The sequence below is a fragment of the Stegostoma tigrinum genome, chromosome 35, assembly GCF_030684315.1.
Source record: "Stegostoma tigrinum isolate sSteTig4 chromosome 35, sSteTig4.hap1, whole genome shotgun sequence".
Lineage (NCBI taxonomy): Eukaryota > Metazoa > Chordata > Chondrichthyes > Orectolobiformes > Stegostomatidae > Stegostoma > Stegostoma tigrinum.
The window spans coordinates 9,780,536-9,800,885 of NC_081388.1; the positions used below are offsets into that span (position 1 = coordinate 9,780,536).

General features: G+C 44.0%; 1 protein-coding gene across 2 annotated transcripts in view; it reads left to right on the forward strand.

Annotated features, from left to right (window-relative positions):
- Positions 1–20,350, forward strand: part of LOC125447445 (adhesion G protein-coupled receptor E3-like) — a 79,488-nt gene that overhangs the window by 47,542 nt on the left and 11,596 nt on the right. The window contains exons 13-15 of one of the 2 annotated variants that reach the window (XM_059640043.1): positions 10,418–10,484; positions 10,644–10,735; positions 19,239–19,407. In XM_059640043.1, coding sequence (XP_059496026.1) covers positions 10,418–10,484; positions 10,644–10,735; positions 19,239–19,407 — 328 coding nt within the window. The remainder of the gene's footprint in view (positions 1–10,417; positions 10,485–10,643; positions 10,736–19,238; positions 19,408–20,350) is intronic. The other variant, XM_048521789.2, reaches the window with a different exon arrangement.

Consider the following 20,350-nt stretch of genomic DNA (forward strand, 5'->3'; position numbering starts at 1 on the left):
GACCATTTCCTCACACACTCTTATCATTGTCGGCGACTGTGTGTGCACCCTCCTCTCTCCTGCAAATTGTTTATCAATACTATTTAATAAAACATCTTGGAGTTTAGTTTGAGCTCACGGTGAAACAGGAATGTTCATAACCAGAGGGATAGATCACTTATTCCTCAAAGCATTGAAAGAGAAAACAGAAAAATAAAGCACTAACTTCTCCGTGGCTAGTTCGCATTTCATGTGAAGGTATGATCAAACATAACATTTTGCTTCATTTTACTTAAAATAAAAATATTTTATTAGCCTTGGAGGTTGAAGGCTGACCTTATAGAGGTTTACAAAATCGTGAAGGGTAAAGATAAGATGAATGGTAGGTGTCTTTCCCCAGGGGTGGGGGATTTCGCAAGAAGGGGGTGTACTTTTAAGGTGAGAGGAGAAGGATTTAAAAAAAGACACAAGGGACAATTTTTGTACACAAAGTGGTTCATGTGTGGCATGAACTTCCAGAGGAAGTGGTGGATGTGGGCACAGTTACAATGTTTAAAAGTCATTCAGATAAGTATATGAATAGGAAAGGTTTGGAGGGATATGGGTCGGGGCAGACAGGTTGGACTAGTTTAGTTTGGGATTATGGTCAGTATGGACTGATTGAACCAAAGGGTCTGTTTCCATGCTGTATAACTCTACAACCCTATTTAAGAAAACTAAATAAAATTTTAAATCACTGAAAACATGTACCAACAAGGAAATCCAGAAGTCCAAAGAAGTGTTGCCTTTAATCTCAAGGAGTGAGCTAATTTCAAATAATGCAAAGATTCAGTACAATAATGTAGAAAAATGATTTTCTCTAATAGGGGCATGAAGAGCAAAGGGATTGGCAGGGATGATGTTTACCGTAGCGGGGGGGACAATCTAGGACAGAGAACCACAGTCAAAAGAGACATTTAAGAGTGAGATGTGGAGTAATTTCCATCATAAAGTCAGGAGTAGGGGATGTTTGCACAATTCAGCACCATTCGTGACTCCTCAGATACTGAAGCAGCCCATGTTCAAATGCAAAAGGATCTGATAATATCCTGGCTTGGGCTGACAAGTAGCAAATAATATTCATGCCATCTCCAATAAGAGACAATCTAACCACCGACCCTTGACATCCAAAGGCATTATCATCACTAATTCCTCTCTATCAGTTTCCATGGGGTTACCATTAGTCAGAAACTAAGCTGAGCTCACCATATTACAAGAGTTGGCAGAGGCTGGGAATCCTGCAGAGAGTAATTCACTTCTTGGTTCCCCAAAGCCTGCTCACCACCTGCAAGGCACAAGTCAAGAGTGAGAGACAGTAGGAACTGCTGATGCTGAAGTCTGAAATAACAAGGTGTGGAACTGGATGAACACAGCAGGCCAGGCAGCATCGGAGGAGCAGGAAAGCTGACATTTCGGGTTTGGACCCTTCTTCAGAAATGGGGAAGATGAGGTGTTGAGGGCCAAAGAATCAGAAGTTTTGGAGGAGGTAGAGGGTATGGGTGGTGTCACGGACGTGGGTGGGGAGTTCCTGGACCAGGGGGAGAAAATGGAGTAAAAATAAGTAGAGATGAGTTCGGTGGGACAGGAGTGGGTGGAGACAGTGGGTCAACCAGGGCAAGTCAGGCTTGTGGGTTTTGGGAAGGAGATAGAAGCGGGCGACGTAGAGTTAGGGAACGGTGAGGTTGGAGGTTGTGGGTGGGAGGTCACCTGAGGTGATGAGGTTGTAGATGGTCTGGGAGATGTTGTTTTGGTGGTCAGGGGTTGGGCCATGATCGAGGGGGCAGTAGGAGGAAGTGTCAGAGAGTTGGCGCCTGGCCTTAGTGATGTAAAGGTCAGTACACCAGTGTACTCTATCACAGAAGGTGCTGGAGGCCAAATCACTGAATATATTTAAGGAACAAATAGATTTCTAAATGAATCAAGATATGGGGGATGAGTGTGAGTATGGTGTCAAGGTAGAGGATTAGCTATGATCGTATAGAACAGTGGTGCTAGCTACCCAGGTCAAATGCTACAGCTGCTCCTGTTTACTATGTTTTGATAGACATTATCTTGAAATCAAGAAGCAATTTATCATGTAAAGGGTAATGGAAATCAGCAATTCTTTTTTCCCGAAGGACTAGAAATAATGGGAGATAATTGAAGCTTTCAAAGGTTTGAGTATCTTTAAGAGATAGTTTCATGATTAGTCAGGGGATCAAGGGTATCCGGAGAAAACAGGGGGATGGAGTTGATAAACACATCAGCAGACTTGATGGGCTGAATAGCCTAATTCTGCTCCTAAATCTTATTGTCTTATGGCCAAATAGTTTATGAAGGGATGCAGAGCGAAAATGAGGCACTGGACAGTTAGAAGTGCATGAACAAGTCTAAATTGAATGGTTCGAGAGGCCTGAGGGGATCGAGTGGCCTTGTACTATTCTGAATAAAGGATTGCGTGAAGCATAGTGACTCTCACAGGGATCTTTTATCAGGGGCTACACAGTTTCACTGCTGACATTGTGTTCAATACACTTTTCTTTCTCATTCTGCCTTCATGTTGACTGAGTTATGTGAAGAAAAGCTGAAGTTGTTCTCCTTAGAGCAGAGAAGATTGAGAAGGTTTGATATAGAATATTCGTAATCCTGAACAACTTTCAAAGAGGTTCATGATGGGCTGAAGGGGCTTTCATATGTACTGTAAACTTCTAAATAAGGAAGAAGCAGTTTCGAGTGGTTGAAGACATAGATTGAAGGTGATTGGAAGATGAACCAGAAACAATATGCAAAAGAAATCAAACCACAAGTGAGCTATTACAATCAGAAATGCATTGTCTGAAAGGTGTTGGAAGCAAAGCTGATTCTAACTTTCGAAAAGGGATTGGGGTAAACATTTGAAAGGGGCAAAAGTATTGCAGGGTCAGAGGGAAGGTACAGGATGCAGGAGCCTTTTCAATGAGCCAGCATTAGCACAATGGATCAAATAGCAGTCTGATTCCCTGGGGGGGTAACAGAAAGCCACAGAGACAAGTCTCTGACCTTCCACGCACTGCGAGGAAGAAGCACTCACAATCTTAGAGAGAGAGGCCCCTGAAACAGAGAGACAGTTGAGATCTGCAGATTTACAGATGCACGTTTCACCTCGAAAGCCTCCAATGATAGCTGTTCTCAGTACTTCTGCTGTAAATCAAATATCAACGCTGATTAGGAAACCGTTGTAACCTCTCTTCCTGTTACTTGTCCTCTGGATATGCTTGAGGGAGAAGGCAAAAAGGCTGCACCAGCCATCCTTTACTAAGACGAGCTCAGGGACAAACACCATCAGCTCACACAAGCTCAAAGACAACAGACACATCATACTTTAACAAGAGAGAGTGCTGTTGTCTCATGAAGGAGAAGAGTAGCTGCTGGAGCACATCTAAGTTGTCATTTGATGAAAAAACCTTGGCATTTAGTGAGCATGGGCTATTAATCCAGAAACTCAGCTAATTGGGGCGGCATGATGGCTCAGCGGTTAGCACTGCTGCCTCACAGGGATCTGAGATCAATTCCACCCTTGGGTGACTTTCTGTGTGAAGTTTGCAGATTCTCCCCATATCTGGGTTTCTTCTGGGTGTAGATTGGGTGGATTATAGGGGGATGGGTCTGGGTGGGATGTTCTGAGGGTCACAGAACATAGAACAGTGCAGCACTGTATAGGCCCTTTGACCCATGATGTTGTGCCGAACTTTTACCCTAAACCTAAGTTCTATCTACCCCTACCTTATACAATCATCCATTGCCTTACTAATAGCCGCTTAAGTGCCCCTAATGAGGCCAACTCCACTCCCTCTCTGGGAATGCATTCCGAGCCCCTACCACTCTCTGAGTAAAGAACCAACCTCTGACGTCTCCCCTATATCTACCTCCCTGTTTATTCAGGGATAAATACTGGCTAGGAGATTGTGGATGACTTCCACACTCTTCTGCGCCACAGGAATTTTTACATCCACCTGACGGACAGATTATTCAGTTGAGAAAAAATGTTTAGTTACATTCTACCCTCAGAGAGTCTTTTTCTCATAATTTTACCTGCAGTGCTCCTCCAAACATCGAGACCAAAACCATTAGAAGTGTCAGATATTCGGCAAACACATCCCACCAGGGCTTCAGAATTTTGAATGCTGGGTCTTGTTCTCCAAAATACGATAATTCCGTCACTGGAATCATTTTTGGTGTGGACCTGTCATACCGAAGGGCCTGTTTCCACAGTGTAGGGATTCTATGTTCTGGGAAGCTGGCTTCAAATCCCTCCACAGCCGATGATGGAATTTGAATTCAATTTAAAAAAATCTGGAATTAAGAATCTAAAGATGGCCAGGCATTGATTGTCAGGAGAAAACCATCTGGCTCACTAACGTATTTTGGGAAGGAAATCAGCTGTCCTTCCCCCGTCTGGTCTACATGTGACCCCAAAGCCACACCAGTATTGTTGGCTCTCAATCGCCCTCTGAAATGGTCTGGCATCCATTCAGTTGTACCAATCACTACAAAGTCTCAAAGAAATGAAACTGGACGGATCACCTAGCATCGATCCAGACACCGGAAAAGCCAAAGGCTTGTTGACCCTGCAAAGTATTTCTTACCAACACCAGGGGGTTAGTGCCAAAATTTGGAGACCTGTCTTACAGACCAGTCAAGCAACAGCCTGGCATAGCCATACTCTTGGAATCATATCTTACAGTCAATGTCCCAGGCACCGCCATCACCATCCCTGGATATGTCCTGTCCCAGCAGAGGGGGCAGTACAGTGGTATACAGTTGGGAGGGAGTTGTCCTGGGAGTCCTCAATATTGACTCTGGACCCCACGGAGCCTCTTGGCTTCAGGTTAAACACGGGCAAGGAAACCTCCTGCTGATTACCACAAGGCACCCTCCCTCAGCTGATGCATTAGTACTCCTCCATGTTGAACAACATGGGCACAGAGTGTACTCTGGGTGGGGGATTTCAATGTCCACCACCGAGAGTGGCTGGGCAGCAGCTCTACTGATTGAGCTGGTCGGGTCCTACAGGACATAACTGCTTGACTGGGCAGGTGGTGAGGGAACCAACAAGAGGGAAAAATCATGCTTGACCTCTACCTTACTAATCTTCTGGGTACAGATGCATCTGTCCATGACAGTATCAGTAAGAATGACTACCACACAGTCCTTACGTAGGCAAAGTCCCGCCTTCACATTGAGAACAACCCCCATCGTGTTGTATGGCACTATCACCGAGCTAAATGGGACAGACTTCGCTCAGATCCAGCAACTCAAGACTGGGACATCCATGAGGCGCTATAGGCCGTCAACAGCAGCAGAACTGTACTCCAGCACAATCTGTAACCTCATGGCCCTGTACATCTCCCACTCATCCATTACCATCAAGCCAGGGGATCAACCGTGGTTCAATGGAGAGTGCAGGAGGGCATGCGAAGAACAGCACCAGGCATACGTGCAAATGAGGTGTCAACCTGGTGAAGCTACCAAACAGGACTACTTGCATGCTAAACAGCATAAATAGCAAGTGATAGACGGAGCTAAGTGATCCCACAACCAGTGGATCACATCTAAGCTCTGCTGTCCTGCCAATCATGAATGGTAGTGAACAATTAAACAACTCACTAGAGGATGATGCTCTACAAATATTCCCATCCTCAGTGATGGAAGGGCCCAGCACATCAGTGCAAAAGATAATGTTGAAGCATTCGCAGCAATCTTCAACCAGCAGTGCCAAGTGGGTGATCCATCACAGTCTCCTCCAGTGGTCCCCAGCATTACAGATACCAGTCTTCAGCCAATTCGATTCACTCTACATGATATCAAGAATGGTTGGAGACTCTGGATACTGCAAAGGTACAGGCCCTGACAACATTCTGGAAATAATATTTAAGCCTGTGGTCCAGAGCTTGCCGCTCCCTTAGCCAAGCTCTTCCAGTACAGTTGTAATACTGGCATCTACCCGACAATGTGGAAAATTGCCCAGCTATATCTTGTGTGTTAAAAGCAGGACTAATCCAACCGGGGCAATTGCCAGTCTACTCTTGAATGGAGAAGCAGATACATGGGACACCACGCCCTGCAAGTCTCCCTCCAAGCCACTCACCATCCTGACTTGGAAATACATCACCATTCCTTCATTGTCAATGAGTCATAATCGTGGAATTCCCTCTATAATGGAACTATGGGTCTACCTGTAGCACGTGGACTGCATTGGTTCCAAAAGGCAGCTCACCACTAGCCTTCTCAAGTGCAACTAGGGACAGGCAGTAAATGCTGAACAGCTAGCGATGCCAAAATCCTTTAAATGAATAGAAAAAGAGTCTAGGGACATAGTGAGCTAACAAGGTGTAGAGCTGGATGAACACAGCAGGCCAAGCAGCATCAGAGGAGCAAGAAAGCTGATGTTTCGGGCCTAGACCCTTCTTCAGGAATGGAGGAGGAGAAGGAGCTCTGAAATAAAAAGGGAGGAGTCATAGTGGGGGCAGATAGGGACATAGTACTGATTTAATCAAACTCTGCTACTTGTACATTGAGATACCAATCCTAATATCTCTTGTCAATAAGTATCTATACTACATTCACCATGAGCCTGTTGGTTCCTTATCTCTAAGATTGTTTCCCTCCTCATGTGCTGTAACATCGTGGTTTATCAACACAGCTCTACAGTGTCGTGTCTAAGGTCTTAACTTTTCCATTCTTTGTCTAGGCTCAGTCTCTGTTACTGAATTCAGAAGAGACCTGTGGCCCATTGAATCTGTACCATCATCTGTGACATTATCATATGCACATCTCGTTATATTGTACATAGGAACTGGAGTTTCTGTGCTTTAGATTTATCAAATTGATTTCCGGGATGGCAAGACTGGTGTACCAGGGAAAATTGAGTCGGTTAGGATTGTATTTCACTGAAGTGTAGAAGAATGAGAGGGGTTGTCTCATAGAGCCCTCTAAATTTCTAACGGGACTAGACAAGCCAGATGCAGGAAGGGTGTCCCTAATGATGACAGATAAGCCTTTTAGGATTGGGCTGAGGAGAAATGTCTTCACCCAGATAGTGGTGAGCCTGTGGAATTCATTACCACAGGAAGTGGCTGAGGATAAAACAAGATGTGTTTTCAACAAGGAGGTAGATAAAACTGTTGTGGTTAAAAACATCAAGGAAAATAGGGGCAGGGTGGGATTAGGGTATTGAGCTCGATAATCGGCCAAGATATTATTGAATGGCAGAGCAGGCATAAGGGGTTGAATGGCTTACTCTTGCTTCTATATTTCTACATTGAGCCCATTCCGCCTTTTAAAGACTGATCTGTGACCTGATTTATCATATCCCTTCACAAATCCCTCAAATCCCTTCAGCAAGCAACAACCTTTCAGATTTATGACTGATCTAGCATTGACTGCTTTCTACAAAAGAGAGTTCCAAACATTTCCGACCCTTCACGTGTGTGGAAGCATTTTTTAGTCTCACTTCCAAATGGTCTGGTTCTGATTATTTGAATTTGCCCCTTAGCCTTGGACAGCCAGCTGGTATTCACCCCACCAGTTCCTCTTGCTGTCAGAACATTTTTACCAAATCATCCCTGAAACTCTTAAGTTGCAGGACTTATGATTCCAGTTTGGACTCTCCTTCTCCTTGCACCTTCAGCATTGAAATCCGAGTATCTTTCTTGTAAATTTACAGGACACTCTAACCACAACCGGTATGACCTTTCTAAGGTGTGAGACTGAAAAGGGCTCACCGTTTGGCATTTGGTTTGTGAGTTATAGAGTCATATAACATAAAAACAAACTCATCAGTCTAACTATGGTCTATGCTGACCATAATTCCAAACTAAACTGGTCCCACCTGCCTGCTTCTAGCTCATATCCCTCCAAACAGTTCTTATTCATGTACTTATCCAAATGTCTGTTAAACATTGCAACTGTACCCACATCCACATCTTCCTCAGGAAGTTCGTTCCACATGTAAACAATCCTCTGTGTAAAATGCTTGCCCCTCATGTCTTTTTTTCAAAAATCTTTCACCTCTCACCTTAACATTTGCCCCCTGGTCTTTAAATTCCCCAACCCAAGGCAAAGGCATTTGCCGTTCGCCTTATGATTTTATAAACCTCAGTAAGGCCATCTCTCATCCTCCTACACCGAAAAGAGTCTTAGCCTATGCGGCCTCTCCTTACAACTCAAACCCTCATTCCTTGCAACATCATGGCAAATCTTTTCTAAGCCCTCTCCAGTTTAACAATATCCTTCCTATAACTGGGCAACCAGAACTGAACGCAATATTCCAGGGGGGCCTCACCAATGTCCTGAGGTTTACTTTTAAAAGATCAATACCTACAGAACAAAACTGTGGCCCATTGCATTTCACTTTTGCTACTTTCTAAGCAGCCTACCACTGCATCCCCTCCTCCATGCGACACATTTCCTTCAGGAGATTCCCAATGGAAAGTGGGAGCTAGTGGGAAGGGAGAACAACTGTAGCAAGTGTCAATCAGGCAGCTGGTAACTGGCTGAAGAAAAGAGAGAGGGTGAGAAATGATCTCCAAAGAGCTATTTTTACCAAGCTTTGGGTGATCCTTTTGTTTGATCATCCTTTTCATTTCGTGATGCCTTTCCCAAGGGCCTTGGGCAAGTTGATGCATAATTTACTAGGGAGATCTAGACACATGTATTTGCAGACGAGGCAACATAGCTGGGCTAACAGTGTTCTGAAGGCTTTTGGCCCCTGAAACTTGGACACGTAAGTTGCCAAAGAAATGGAGGCTGGTGTAAAACTCTTAAGATCCTGGACAGCCATCACTCAGTTGGAAAACCCCAACTGATGGGCACTTCTTGGGTTGTTCCCATTCATTAGCGGGGCAGAGTTAAACGTAATTTTGACACATTGGTGTGGAATCAAAACCAGGCCGGTGTGGGAGTCTTAATTAATTTCTTTATGTAAACTACAGGAGCAATAAAATGCGGGTTTTAGGAAATCTTTTTCATTATCCATTTAAAAAATGAACTCTTTGGAAACCCATCTGTATCACATAAGTAGACATGTCCGGGATTTAGAATGTTGGAATATTACTGGTAGTTAAAAACCAGTATTTTGGTTCACCTAGAGGTTAAAAGTTAAAAACTGCCCTGAAGTCAACTCCGTACTAATGGGGGCAGTGCAAATGGTGGCCAATGAATTCAATTGCAGGAGACATTTGTGCGGTTCAAGCTTTTGAGACAAGTTTCATTTTACTTTGAAGCCTGACTTCCTAGGCCTTGGGAAACACTACAAGTGAAAAATAGTCAAATCCATTTTGTAAGTGCCATTACAGCACTGCCCGGGGATCAAGAGAAACGGGAGTTCTTTCTCCAAGCCCTACAAAGTGCCCAGTAATCCAACCAAACCATCACCACTTGTCTCAACACCTCCTTATCCTACCCCTTCTCACCCACCCTGGCATCCTCTCCCATCCAGCCCCATGTCAGTGCATTGCATTATTGGAATTGGGAGGCCACGTTGCTTCTATGTAGGACATTAATGAGACCACTTTTGGAATACTGTGTTCAGTTCTGGTCTCCCTGCCATAGGAAGGATGTTGTTAAACTTGAAAGGGTGTAGACAAGATTTACAAGCATGTTGCCAGGGTTGGAGCATTTGAGCAATGGGGAGAGGCTGAACAGACTGTGGCTATTTTCCCTACAGCTTCTGAGGGTGGTCTTATAGGGGCATATAAAATCATGAGGGGCATCGGTAGGGTGAATAGCCATGGTCTTTTCCCCAGGGTAAGGGAATCCAAAACTAGAGGGCACAGGTTTAAGGTGAGAGGGGAAATATTTAAAAGGGGCCTAAGGAGTAACTTTTTTACACAGAGGGTGCTGTGTGTATGGAATGAGCTGCCAGAGGAAGTGGTAGAGGCTGGTGCAGTTACAACATTTAAAAGACATCTGGGTGAGTACATGATTAGGAAGGTTTAGAGGGATATGAGCCAAATGCTGGCAAATGGGTCTGGGTTAATTTAGGATTTCCGGTCAGCATGGACAAGTTGGACTGAAGGGTCTCTTTCCATACTGTAAGACTCTATGACACTACAACTCTCTTTCCCCCCCATTCCTCACTCCACCACAGGATTTCAACAAGCAGCGAGCCTGTCAATTAAAGCAAGCTCTCAGGCTGGATCCTTTAGAAAAAGCTTTAAAAAAACGACTTGCAGTTAAAACCCGCAGTATGTTCAGAAAACAAACATTTCTATATTCTCCAACATCATAGGTTTTGACTCTGCCACCTTCCTCCACTCCAACCACACTTCAAAGTCAATATCTGAGGCATTATCTTATCAATGAATCAAAAAAGTAGCAGATAAGTTACAGGATAGATGTGTCTCCCGCTTTCTGAGTGCAACCTTTCTTTCATTCACAGCTGTTGGCTACAGTTGGAGAAGGGATTTATCTGGAGTTTCCTCGGACCTGTTTGCTTCATCATTGTGGTAGATATGTCATTTTTGTTCACATCATTAATGGAATGTTAGTTCATTGTCCAACTCCAAATTCTAAAGCAATGCACAGCGTAAAACATTTGCTCTTTCCTTAAAACGCAGTCCTTACTTTAATTCAAATTTCTTAAATCATTGTTTCCAAATTAATAGGTCAACACAATTCTCCTTATTTCCATACTGCTGATACTGCAGAAACAACTCTCTGGGCTTAACACTAAAGTGTCGAAGATCAAAGACAAACGGTAAGTTCAATTCATTGATTTCTGCCTCTCGTATTGCAGAGCTGGAGGAAATGGTGGTAATATCACAGGAAAAGTAACACAGGGATCCAGGACATTGGTTAGGTCATTTTTGAAATACTGTGTTCATTTCTAGTCTCCCTGCTATGGGAAGGATGTTGTCAAACTTGAAAGGGTTCAGAAAAGATTTACAAGCATGTTGCCAGGGTTGGAGGGTTTGAGATACAGGGACAGGCCGAATAGGCTGGGGTAATCGGAGATAATAAGAACTTCTGGAGAATCTGAGATAACAAGGTGTGGAGCTGGTTGAACACAGCAGGCCAGGAAGCATCTTAGGAGCAGCAAGGCTGACGTTTCGGGCCTAGACCCTTCGGGGGTCCCCCTGCTCCTAAGATGCTGCTTGGCCTGCTGTGTTCTTCCAGCTCCACACCTTGTTATCTTGAATAGGCTGGGGGCTGTTTTCACTGGAGCATTAGAGGCTGAGGGGGTGATCTTATAGACATTTTTAAAATCATGACGGGCATGGATTGGGTGAATAGCGAAGGTATTTTTTCCCAGGGTATGGGAGTGCAAACTGACAGGGCATAGAATCCCTGCAGTGCAGTAGCAGGCCATTCAGCTCATCAAGCCCACACCAACCCTCCAAAGAAAGTCTCACCCAGACCTACCCCCTTACTCTAAAATCCTATATTCCCCATGACCAATCCATCTACAGACTGTGGGAGAAGACTGGAGCACCTGGAAGAAATCCACACAGGCATGGAGAGAACATACAAACTCCCCATAGACAGTCAACTGAGGGATGGAATTAAACCTGGATTCCTAGCACTCTGAGGCAGCAGTGCTAACCACTGAGCCACCGTGCCGCCCTAAGGTTTAAGTTGATAGGGGAAAGATTATAAAGGGTCCAAAGGGGCAACTATTTCACACAGAGGGCAGTGTGTACGTGGAACAAGCTGCCAGAGGAAGTGGTGGAGGCTGGTACAATTACAACATTTAAAAGGCATCTGGATGGGGACATGAATAGGAAGGGTTTAGAGGGATATGGGCCAAATGCTGGCAAATGGGACTAGATTAATTTAGGATATCTGGTTGGCATGGATGAGTTAGAAGGGTCTATTTCCGAGCTGTACATCTCTATGACTGCAATGCTGTCGGTCATGAGTCTGACAGCAGGAGGTCGGTTTTAATTTCAATTCAATTAAATTCAATTCATAAAACCTGGCAGTGAAATCACATTGTGGTAGTTGATACAATTGTAGCCATCATCAATATTGCAGCAACGAAACTGGTTCACGAAAGTGATGATAGCACAGGAAATCTGCTACCCTTCCAGAGTCTAGCCTACATATGACTCCACAATCCATGTGATAGATTCATGGACTGCCCCCTGACATAGCTTGGAAGCCACTCACTTCCATTAGGAATGGGTAACAAATGTTCCCTTCATGTTAGTGTATCAGATGAGTTTATTTACACCAGTCAATGAGTGCTTTTTGGAGACGGGGCATCATGTTTGTGCAGTTGTAGTGTCACTACCTCTGATCCAGGAGGCCTGTGTTCAAGTGAATTAGTGTCTTCTTTTTAAAAGATAGCTCATTTTATGAGATAACAAGCTGGATGAGCACAGCAGGCCAAGTAGCATCAGAGGAGCAGGAAGGCTGATGTTTCAGGTCTTGACCCTTCTGAGACTAGCTCTGAGTTCCAAATTTAATAAATTGAACTTAAACTTGGCCGAGTGAGATTTGAACCCATGACCGCAGGCCTCAGGTGTGGTGATTAAGTGAAATTGCCACTCCACCACCATCGCCTGGCACAAGCCGGACTGAAGTGTACACTGATGTGAGGGCTGGCTTTTAGATGGTACATTTCTCATTGACATATAAGGTCCTATGGCTCTATTTCAAAGCTGAGCAAGAGGATCCCCCAATGGTGATGGATCCATCATTCACATCTCAGTGTAAATAATCTGACCACCATGACATTCCTCTATGTGGGAGCTTGCTGTGCACAAATTGGCTGGCGTACTGGCTAATGATAGGAGCGAGACGTACAGACAGGTGTTTCTGCAGGCAACTTAAGACTGCAATGAGGACTGATTTCTTCTCTCACGGGGTTGAGACTGTTTGGAACTTCCTGCCACAGAGAGCTGCGGGGGCAGAGTCCTTGTGCATACTTAAGGCTGAGGCAGATTCTTGAACTGGAGAGGAATCAACAGTTACAGGGAAAACCCAGAAAAGTGTCCACAAGGAACATCAGATCAGCCGTGATCCAGTTGAATGCTGGAGCAGGCTCAAGGGTCTGAAAGCCCTGTTCCTGTTTCTTTGTGGTCTTCTGGTCTTGGATGTGACCCCAGGATAGAGTCAGGGTCAAGGATGTCTCTGAGTGACCACAGGGTATCCTGAAGGGGAAATGAAAGCAGTGAGATCATCCTGGGAGGAGTGGAGCAGGTAGAAAGTAGGCTGAGGTATTGCAAAAAGAAATTAGGGAGCACAGTCACACATTGAAAAGCAGGAATAAAGGGCCATGGGTAAAACACAACTGGTCCCAGTATTTCCAGAAATGAACCCATTGATCCAGGAATCTGTAGCCCTCTCAATTCTTCAGCCATAAATTCATTTGCTTTATCCGCCAATTGCTAAACTCACTGGTATATGGCACCGGGAGAAATTCTGAGGTGATGACCCTTTTCAATGCGTGACCGAGCTCCTTAATTTGTTGTAGGACCTCAAAGGACTTCTCCCAGTGCCACGTGCTAGTGAGTATAGCAATAGGCAAAGAGGCAGACGAATTTATGGCTGAAGAATTGAAAGGGCTACAGATTCCTGGAACAATGGATTCAATTTTGGGAATGCTGAGACCAGTTGTGTTTTACCCATGACCCTTCATTCCCTTCCAGATCAAGAACCTAGTCTGACAGATTGAACCTGAGCTGAAACAGGACCAACAGGGGGAATGACCTCTGCTGTTGGTGGCAGTTAAGCTAATTTGGAAAGGAGGAGCTCAGGGGGTGATACACAACCAAAGCAGCTTGGAAAGATGCCGTGGGGGTGCGTAGGTAATGAAGTGGGTTTGCCCAGATATGGCAAGACATCTCACAAGGCCTGACAGTGAAATACCCTCCAAACATTTCAACACAACTCACACTTGGGGCCCATAAAACTGAATCTGTAAAGTCACTGTAACACAAATTATTTTCATGCTTACTGCTTTTCCAACATTCCTAAGACTTTGGGAATTATTTTGCCATGCAATATCCCTCTGTTAGCCTCCATTTAAGGTTCTGCAGCCGCTATTTTGATCAAGATTTGGCTTCCTCCCTTTGTTTGAGGATTGCAATCACTCAAGGCTTACCACTACATAGAACTAGTAGGGCACACACTCCCAAACCACTTTTAACAAACTACACGTTGGGATGGACAGTCAGAACCCAGTGTCCAACACGTGGCCTGTCTCAAACATGGCACAGTTATCCTCAATTGTCCATCTCCAGTGGCCAAACAATCTGCCATGAGTTGCATTCTCCACCTCCTTCCTTGTACACAGTTCTGAAAGGGCTGCTACAGGACTGTATGCAGTAATTGGCACCAAGTAGGCACTGGTTCGGAGTATAGGTGGACCTTGTGGGAGTCAGGCCTGTGGCAAATGTATTCCTAACAAGCTCTGCAATAACCTAGCTCATCTTCATGCAATCTTGGTTAGAGTATTACAACGAGGCTCTATTTTGTTTGGACAACAAGACTATCCTAGATGGACCAGGAAATCCAGGTTCTAATCCAAATTTTAGACTTGAAAGAACTCACATGTAACATGGTAAAAACAAGGAAATCCCTGCCACACAACAGCGGTCACCTGCACCTTTTTTAAATGCGCCAACTAAAATAAACCAGATCGTCAGGAAAAGCCAGAGATAAACTATGGTGGCGACGCAAAAGACTTGAAAATAAATACTTTACTGTTTGCGTCAACGCCCCCGCCCCCCCCGCCCCACCCCACCCCAAGACTATGTAATAGCATTCAACTCTGAAGAATACTTCAGAAAATGATATGGAAAACATTTTGGAAGACCATGGGAGCACACACGTAGCTCCAAGGCAGAGGTGCAGCTACATCATTACGCACCAGTCTATGGAAGTAGTTCTGAGTCCAAGTTGATTCAGTATGAGCTGACTGGACATTAAGGACTGCATGTGCCCAAGCCAAAAATCCCTTGGGAAAACTCAAACAAAAGAGTGATTCAAGCTGAAAGGGAAGTGACTTTGTTTTAAAGTTGCATATCCTATTGGGCATTGCTGCCAGAGAACACAGAGGCAAGTCTGGGAAACATTAAACAAAAAGGACCACCAGAATTAAAAAAAATCATACATTGCAGGAATGGAGACCCACAGTAAATGGCTAACCACAAAAATAGATAATCGTAGAGTAATTTTAAGAATTAAGTGATTCTGAACTGACACAGAAATGTTTTAAGAGACAAGGAAAATGAATGGAAGCCTTAGCAAAGTCAGCAGCCGCATGACACCAGGCTATAGTCCAACAGGTTTATTTGAAATCATAAGTTTTCGTAGCACTGCTCTTTCATCAGACCCAATGAATGAGCAACGCTCCTAAAGCTTGTGACTTCAAATAAACCTGTTGGACTATAACCTGGTGTCGTGTGACTTCTGACTTTGTCTGCCCCAGCCCAACACCAGCATGTTCACATCACAAAGCCTTAGCAAGGCTCTGAAGTGTGGGTAAAGTTTCATTGCAACGTTAAAGCCTGCAATTACTGCCATGAAAGACAGGAGATTCACCACTACTGCAGAACAAAAACTCTCTGAAGAAGATAAAATATCTAGTCACATTAGGAAGCTATGGCATCTGCTGTGTCCTTGCCAAGGAGATATATTTCCAGAGATGGGCCAAACAGAATACAAATTTTACATTTAAATTTTCTATTGTCTCGTGTACTCATGTACAGAAATACAGAGGTATGGTGAAAAGTGTAGAATATCGCCACACAAGGCACCATCTCAGGTATAGGTACCTAAGTACAGAATCATAAAAGCAACAAAAATTGGACATCTTAAAGAAAGCAATTCTTGAGGTCAATAATAGTTTCTAACCTGGAGACTCAGACATAAGCTAAACAAATAAAGAAAATTTTGTACACAACTGGGAGTGTCACAGATGATACGATTGCTTGCCAAGTGATAAACCAAAAATCAGACATATTTAAAGAAATATTGAATGCTGTTGACAATTATCCCAACTTCAGAACAAATACATTTTTGAAAGGTCAAGGTATAACAAAGAAACATAAATTATTTCATTAACCATTTCTCAGCTCTGTTCAGATTTTAGATATTATAGGGTATGGCGGCTTAGTTGGCCAACATTTTGATGAACTTAGGAGCCATTAGAGAACCTTTGAGACAACTCCTCAATAAGATTCAAGGATGGTATTGAAATCCTCATCTAGAGAATGCTTTACAGAATATGCAGGAAATATTGATGTCTATAGATGTCTTAGCCAATATAATCCTTCCTTTTCAAAGATAGTAGCAGGCAATGCTTTAGCTACAGGTTGAAGACCAGTACTCTTCCAGGAACGGCCAAGTGGGTCAAGAGCAACGTCTGACACGGAAACACAACATGTTATGATTGAGAAATAAGCCGTCTCAGTGACGTGGGTTTGTGAGAGATTTTTAGACTACATCTTTGGTCTGACACCGGGCATTCAAGACAATTTTGTACCTTCAGCCTTTATCTGGTCAAGAAGGAAGGTGTGAGCTTGTGTCCAAGAATATGAAGACTTCACCTCATAATGTCCATTTACAGAATCGTCAGTGCACAGGGAAAGCCGTAGATACTGGCAGATGTGCTGTCCAGAGCAACGGAGCCTAATGTATTGTGTAGAAAATCAATCACGGGGATACAAACAATCAGGCATCATCCATCGGCTGTGCTGCTAAAGGAGTTGCACAAAGAAGCTACAGGAACTTCATTGTAATATATTTGAGTCATCTAGTGATTATTTATTTTCCTGTGCTGAAACCTGGTATCAAAGCTGAACCGCAGCCTCCAAGACCATGAGTCCCAGTCAACTACCTTCGACTCAACAAACTACCATTCTTCATTTTCCAAGTGAACTTGCTCAGGGAGAAGAGTGAAACTTCTCGCTCGTCTGAATCCGTGAAGCCAAATGCTTTGGGAGAGATGAGTTGTGGCAAATGTAAATCTTTAAACAAATTTTTAGTAATTTTGATGGGAAAAAACAGACTTGGTAGCAGTATTACATGTGGATCTAAAAGGATTAAAACTTAACTGAGTACAGTGAACATCACAACCCTATACAGACTTGAGACAACAAAGTGTGGAGCTGGATGAACACAGCAGGCCCAGCAGCATCTCAGGAGCACAAAAGCTGACGTTTCGGGCCTAGACCCTTCATCAGAGAGGGGGATGGAGAGAGGGAACTGGAATAAATAGGGAGAGAGGGGGAGGAGGACCGAAGATGGAGAGTAAAGAAGATAGGTGGAGAGAGTATAGGTGGGGAGGTAGGGAGGGGATAGGTCAGTCCAAGGAAGACGGACAGGTCAAGGAGGTGGGATGAGGTTAGTAGGTAGGAATGGAGGTGCGGCTTGAGATGGGAGGAAGGGATAGGTGAGATGAAGAATAGGTTAGGCAGGCGGAGATGAGCTGGGCTGGTTTTTGGATGCAGTGGGGGGAGGGGAGATTTTGAAGCTTGTGAAGTCCACATTGATACCATTGGGCTGCAGGGTTCCCAAGCGGAATATGAGTTGCTGTTCCTGCAACCTACTGGTGTCATCATTATGGCACTGCAGGAGGACCAGTATGGTCATGTCATCTAAGGAATGGGAGGGGGAGTTGAAATGGTTCACAACTGGGAGGTGCAGTTGTTTATTGTGAACTGAGCATAGGTGTTCTGCAAAACGGCCCCCAAGCCTCCACTTTGCAGAACGGGACCGTTTTGCAGAGCACCTACACTTGGTTCGCAACAAACAACTGCACCTCCCAGTCACGAACTCGTAAGATGCTGCTTGGCCTGCTGTGTTCATCCAGTTCCATACTTTGTCATCTCGGATTCTCCAGCATCTGCAGCTCCCATTACCCCTGTACAAACTTGTTCAGGATAAAGAGGAAGTTTTGAGGAGACAGACCTAAGGCTCGTGTGCTCCAAAATGTCTCTGCAGTTGATGTAGGTCATGTAATCTGCAAACAGTTTCAGCAATGGAATAAATTTAATACTGATGATGCTTTCCCATGAGCTTAAAACTATGGGTTATAGCTTAAAACCAAGTGTTTAATGCAGTGGATATGATTTTTTTGAATTGGTAGAATGGAGAATTATCTTTCTAAGAGTCATTGAATCCATTCAAGGCTCAGTTAAACAGATTCTTGATAGATGGCAGAGCCCAGAGCTATGAGTAGCAACCAAGAGGGTAGGATTGAGACCACAATCAGACCATGTTTTTGTTGAAAGACAGAGTGAGCTCAAAGGGGTCGAATAGCCTCTCATTGCCGGTAAGTTGTGTGTTTTGATTTTCCTTTCTCTGCTTTAACGCATCAAGGCAATTTCAACTTATGTTAATTTCACTTTGAGTTAAAATCACATGCTTCACCCAGAATCTTCAAACAGATGTTAAATAGCCTGGTTCGGAGGGAGAAAGGGGCCTCTGGCACATGGAAGAGTTGTTTTGTTTTCTTTACATCTTAAATGACTGCCTCATGAAATCTGAGTCTAGAGGCGAACGAATCCATCCTTTTAAAACTGAGGCCACTTGGATAAAGTACAGCAAAAGGCATGACTCCCATGGAACTGTGACCCTAGCAACTGATCGATGGCCCCAGGAGAAGAGAGATTTTGCAGAAAACACAATGCAGGCTAATCAGGATCAGAGGATGAATAGGCCATTCAGCCCCTTGAGTCTGCTCTGTCCTTCAAATCATGAATGATCATCAAACCAAATGCCAATTTTCCCAGGCCCTCCCAAATCTCTTTATGTCACTAGTTTCTAGAGATCTAAAGTATACTCAAGATTGAGCCTTCTGGTGGAGGAGTTCAAAAGATTCACCAGACTCTGATTCAAGAAATACCTCCCAGCTAAAAGCTTGCCCTATATTCTGAAACAATCCCCTTGGTTCTTGACTACACCCCTCCAGTCCCACTCTCAGTCTGGAGGAACACCCTTTCTGTAGTCTGTCCCTTTAAAGAATTTTGTACGTTTGACTGAGACGGTCAGGAATGAAAGGGTAATTGTTGTGTGTTTTATGTTACAATGCAGAGATGCCACTGGTTTTCCAATGTAAAAATCGTACGTTAACACGTGTTAAATTTCCTGCAATCTTTGCTCTGTATTAACCCAGGATTAACCAACCAAGCACAGTGAGCATAGGTCAGTTAGCACACTCTCCTAACCAAATGTAGAATGATTGAGCACTATAGTGATCAATTCATTCCTTAAGCATAGAGTTACACGATGTTTTATTTTCCTCTTAGGATGATGACATTTAAAGCCTTTGCACAGGTGTTTATCCTGGGATGTAGCTGGATTCTTGGCTTGTTTCACTTTGGGAGAGAAACCCTGGTGATGGCCTATTTATTCACTATTGTCAACAGTTTCCAGGGCACCTTCATCTTCATCATCCTCTGTGTTTTGAACAAACAGGTATTGAATTCCATCATGTTATGATTACAATGTAGAACATAGAACATTACAGCAAGTACAGGCCCTTCGGCCCTCGATGTTGTGCCAACCGGTCATACCGATCTGAAGCCCATCTACTAAATGTACTTAAAGTTGGTGAATCTACTAACGTTGCAGGCAAAGCGTTCCATTCCCTTACTACTCTCTGAGTAAAGAAACTACCTCTGACATCTGTCCTATATCTTTCACCCCTCAATTTAAAGCTATGCCCCCTCGTGCTCGCCGTCACCATCCTAGGAAAAAGGCTCTCCCCATCCACCCAATCTAACCCTCTGATTATTTTATATGTTTCAATTAAGTCACCTCTAAACCTTCTTCTCTCTAACGACAACAGCCTCAAGTCCCTCAGCCTTTCCTCGTAAGACCTTCCCTCCATACCAGGCAACATCCTAGTAAATCTCCTCTGCACCCTTTCCAAAGCTTCCACATCCTTCTTATAATGCGGTGACCAGAACTGTACGCAATACTCCAACTGCGGCCGCACCAGAGTTTTGTACAGCTGCAGCATAACCTCTTGGTTCCAGAACTCGATCCCTCTATTAATAAAAGCTAAAACACTGTATGCCTTCTTAACAGCCCTGTCAACCTGGGTGGCAACTTTCAAGGATCTGTGTACATGGACACCGAGATCTCTTTGCTCATCTACACTACTAAGATTCTTACCATTAGCCCTGTACTTTGCCTTCTGGTTATTCCTACCAAAGTGCATCACCTCAGACTTGTCTGCATTAAACTCCATTTGCCACCTCTCAGCCCAGCTCTGCACCTTATCTATGTCTCTCTGCAACCTACAGCATCCTTCGTCACTATCCACAACTCCTCCGATCTTAGTGTCATCTGCAAATTTACTAACCCATCCTTCTACGCCCTCATCCAGGTCATTTATAAAAATGACAAACAGCAG